General features: G+C 49.0%; 1 protein-coding gene across 2 annotated transcripts in view; it reads right to left on the reverse strand.

Annotated features, from left to right (window-relative positions):
* The window catches only part of KNDC1 (kinase non-catalytic C-lobe domain containing 1), a 96,305-nt gene that overhangs the window by 28,473 nt on the left and 63,097 nt on the right, over positions 1 to 4,735 (reverse strand). Inside the window, exons 18-20 of one of the 2 annotated variants that reach the window (XM_069101683.1) lie at positions 2,424 to 2,453; positions 346 to 439; positions 154 to 251 (exon numbers count right to left, since the gene is read on the reverse strand). In XM_069101683.1, the coding sequence (XP_068957784.1) occupies positions 154 to 251; positions 346 to 439; positions 2,424 to 2,453 (222 nt within the window). The remainder of the gene's footprint in view (positions 1 to 153; positions 252 to 345; positions 440 to 2,423; positions 2,454 to 4,735) is intronic. The other variant, XM_069101684.1, reaches the window with a different exon arrangement.

The raw sequence follows: 4,735 nt of genomic DNA on the forward strand, positions 1-4,735 counted from the left end.
AGGGAGAGGGAAGAAGAGAAGAGGAGGAGGAGAGGGGGAGGAGGAGGGAGAGGGAAGGGAAGGGAGAGAAGGAAGAGGAGAAAGAGGAGGAGGAGGAGGAGAAGAGGGGAAGTGGCAGTGGTAGAGGAGGAAAAGGAACCAAAGCTGACTTACCTGCAGGTACTTTTTGACCAGTTCAAGGAACTGCACCTTGGCCTTGGTCTCTTCGAGCTGTCCTTTCAGTTTTGACAACATGGTTTTGACCTCAGAACCTTAAGGTGTAAAGTCCATGTTAGCAGAGACAGCCCGGGCACCAAGGGCCTGTCCCAGCAACCCCGCCGGCTTCTCTCGCCCCGGGCCCGCTACCTCGGCTTCTCTTCTCCTTCTGCAGCAGCTTCTGGCGGAACTTCAGGGTCTTGCGGTAACTCCGCTTCTCCATCATCAGCTGCTGCTCCAGCTCCTGAGAAGATGTCAAGTTCACGGCTCTCAGGGGACCCTTGGTCCCTGCAGCTAAAACCCTTCTCTTGCCTCAGCCCTATCCAGGAAGGGCACCAGACCACAAAACCAGGGCTGGTCACCTGGCACTCCATGTGTGCCTAGGACAGAGGAGCTGAGGGCCACAGGGGCCACACGCAAGTACAAACCTCAAATAGTGTGTGGATGTAAGGGTCATTTTAGAGACAGAAACATAAAAAGGCTCAGCTCAGTCACTTTGGACCTGAATCATGCCATCTATTAATACAACAACAAAATCATATTTCTTTTCTCCAGTTAAAAGAGAAAGATGTGGGTGAGGGAAAAAGGATGGAATGGGAGGGGACCCTTCAAGGATAGAGGGAAGGAAGTTTCTACCAGGGCCAAGTGAAGAAGATATTGAAGGGAGGGCACCCTGAATGAGCCAGATGTGTCCTGGCCAGGGCAGAAAGCAGTGGAGTGGCTAGCCTTCTCCCCAGTGTTGGACACTGCACAGCCTGAGGTCACGGTAGCTTTTGCTATGATGCTGCCTTACTCTGGGCTAGTGGTCAGCTAAAGTGGCTGACCTCTGGTCCCTCCCTCTGAACTCAAGACTTAGGACTGGGAAGGACCCTGGAGGGGACCTAGCCCAACCTCTTCATTTTATAGATGAAAAAATACATGGCCAGGTGGGGTGACATGACCTTGCCATGCCAAGGAGTCCAGTAAAGATTTGAATCCAGTGCCTTTGACTGCAGATCCTACTATGAGTTCTTTTTTCTTGTCTACAATTCAGCTTTGTTACCAATGGATGTGCTAATGAGCTCCCTGGGGCATACACCTCTGTCCTCGGTGGCCATCCTCCCAGGCACATCGCATCTAACCAAGCAGAGCTTAGAACACTGTGGGTGGGTCTCCCCCTTTGCCTTCTTTCTGAATTATTTCAAAGGTCTTTCTCACAGCTGTGCATCAATACACACTAGAGGGTCCTGCTCCCTGAAGATGCCCATGGATGTGGCTCTTCCCTGATATAACAAGGCACTGTAGAGGGGGCCGACTGCCCCAGGACAAGGCTGTCTTTTTGTTCTGAACATATTCCCATCAGGACATATCCTCAGCAAAAAATTCTTGTGTCATAGGGAGTGAGAAAGAAGGGACGGAGAAGCCTCATGGAGACTCAGAATGCATGAGGCGACTTTGCAGGCTGGAATAAATTAAAATGCAAAAGTCATGAAATAAACAGAGGTGCTTGTAATGTTGCTGTTTAGGGTTAAGTTTCCAATAAAATGTTTAACTAAAAATAAAACACCGAGCAGCACACCATGAATACAAAGAACTCCAAGAACCGTGGACAGACTTAAATGATGAACTGTTGTCACCTGAAATCAGCAGCGCTTGGATAATGTGATCTGCCGTGACGACGTGGGTGGGAAAATGGAAGGAGATAACGAAGCCCAACAGGGTCTAAATGTAATGACCAAGCCTGACTCCAGAGAAGAGAGGAGAACAGTCACTTTCCTCATTCATGCAGAGCTGAGGGACTCAGGGAGAGTATGGCACTTTCTGTCCAATACAGTAGAGGCTTTGGCTAATTGGGCTCACTTCCTCTTTTTGTTTTTAACCTTGGCTCATTGGGTAGAGGATACATACTGAGAAATGAATATGGCGCCCCACTAAAGGCTTCCATCAAGATGATCAAGGTTTTTTTTTTTTGCTTTTTTGGAGGGCAATTGGGGTTAAGTGACTTGCCCAAAGTCACATGGCTAGTAAGTGTGTAAGTGTCTGAGGCCAGATTTGAACGTAGGTCCTCCTGACTCCAGGGCCGGTGCTCTATTCAGTGTGCCACCTAGCTGCCCTGATAAAGATTTTTTAAAAGGCTGTGATCTGAAAATTTAGCCAATGATAGATTATATAGACTGGACAGGGAGCCCAAACTTTCTATGAAAGTCAAATGGCTGAGGGGACCCGAGTTAGCGCAAGTAGAAACCTACCTGGGTACATTCGTACTCCTCGAGGGAAGACTGCTCCGCCAGTCAGTGTTTGCAGCAAATGGATATTGAGAAATCACTATCATTATTTCTCCCCGCATAAATGCCATAGCCACTCTTTCACCCTTTTATGCAATCAGGGCTTTTGGCTAAGATGTCAGTCGGCCATTTGGTTTGGAAGTGGAGTTAATTTCAAGGTGTTTCTAATGTTAATCTTTTTCTCAAGTAGGTGTTAGCCTTCACACTGGAAGGAATAAATGCATTGACATGCAGAGTCCAGAGAAGGGCTGCAGTGTGGCAGTATGCAGAAGAGCACAAAAAGTGTCTACAACCAGATTGTGAAGGGACATTAAGCACTGGAGAGAAGTCTGCTTTTTCTCCTAGAGGCAACAGGGAGCCGCCAAGTGTCTTGAGCTGTGGTACGACTGGTAGGCAGAGCTGCCCCGGTCAACAGGGACCACAGATTCTCACTTTAATAAATCAAAGGAAGCCAAAGGCAGGAATCACCCCAGAAGGGGGCTATCCCACCTCCACAGAACTGAAGAAAGTCACTACTGAAACATAAGGAGAGAGGAAGGAGCCCAGGGATAGCTCCCAACACAGATGATCATAGCAGGGCTAAAAGGTGATGTTCTCTTCTGGAGAATCCTGCTAGGCTGCACCAGGGACCATGACAGCCACAAGAACCCAGAGGGAGTGTGGGTCAGGACCCTGTCAAGTCTGTTTTAGCCCTTTGACCACGCACTGAATGTGCTAGGTGAAAAACACCCTGGAAACTCCTGTCCTCCTCACACATTGTCCAAATGGGACAAGCTCACCTGGTGTCACCCTTCCACCATCCACAGCCTCTAGGCAGCCTGAAGGATAAGGACAGGACTGAAACTGGACCTGGCATGTGCATGGTGTAGGGAGCCCTGATGGGGGACTCTCTCTACCCATCCACCTCTTCTCTTGAAGAGGAACAGGCAGCACCTTGGGAGGCAACTGTCACCAGTGGGGGATGCCAGGTAACCAGGAGGCAGCAAGGCTAAGCAGGAGATTTGTTCACCTCCGCCTGGGCTCAGGCAGCTAACACAGTTAGCTGCCTCTCCCCCATCATTTACCTTCCTGTTTGGGTTCAGGTGAGGAGGCAAGGACTGAACTGGCCTCCAGCCCTGCTCTCCCCATGGAGTTCCAGAGCCTGACCCTCCTGGTGGGTCTATTCTTCCTGATTTTAGGTGAAGGAGTATGGGAGATGGCCACAATCTTATGAGCTTGTAATCAGGGCTAGAAGAGCTCACACTACAAGCTTGGGAGCTGAAGCCAAGGCTGCTTGGCAAGAGGCCTAGTGTGGGTGAGACTCCGAAGCATGACCTGTTGGACACAGGCCAGCCAGAGCAGAGACATAGACTTCTCCACCTATGTAAGTGAACTCTGTGAGCCACCCATTCTCCCCCAGGGAATGAGGCAACAGATGGGACAATGGGCACCTCTCCCCAGACATGCTTCCTCTGGAAGCTCTATTCTTGCTAATCTTCCTAGTAATAGATGCTAATTAGCTAAATGAAATGGGCCTTCATCACAATTGGTTAACTTGAGCCACTGATATTTGAGAAAGAAAATCCTTGCCCTTGTGATCCCCAGGGGCACCCCTGGGATCCTGAGAGTAACTGTAGTCTTGTTTTGGGGGCCTGGCTCATTGGTGAATGGGGGAGATGGGATAAGGATCCTTAGAACTTGTACGGCTTCATTTGGGTTCATAGCCATGATCTCTGGACAGCTCAAGCTTATCACTCAGTGCATAAGCCTCAGAAGAATTTTTTTGGGGGGTTTGAGGCAGCCCAACAATCTCTGTAGGACCAGTTGGTGGGGGACCCTTATCTCTAGGGTGAATAAGGAAATAAATATTCAGAAGACCTCAGAAACCCTGACCTGGGGCTTGGAATGGTGCCATTTGTTTTTATAAGGTGATGTGGCTGGTTAACATACACATGAAACTTAAGGAGCCATATCAGCCACTCCTGGCAGGGTGAAGGAGGAACAAGTGGAATGAGGGGAATGGTCTTACTCATCTTAGCACAGGCCTAGCACATAATAAATGTTTAATAATAAATCTTCTATTTATCCATCCACCCAAACATTCACCCACCCACCCATCCATCCATCCATCCATCCATCCATCCATCCATCCATCCATCCATATACCCACCCATTCATCCATTCATACATGCATCCAACCATTCTGACATCTATCCATTCACCCACTCATCCATCCATCCATCATGCATGCATCCATCCATCCATCCATCCATCCATCCATCCATCCATCCATCCAT

The sequence above is a fragment of the Petaurus breviceps genome, unplaced genomic scaffold (genome assembly GCF_028583685.1).
Source record: "Petaurus breviceps papuanus isolate PSGF00001 unplaced genomic scaffold, PetGlider_PUasm1.0 490, whole genome shotgun sequence".
NCBI lineage: Eukaryota > Metazoa > Chordata > Mammalia > Diprotodontia > Petauridae > Petaurus > Petaurus breviceps.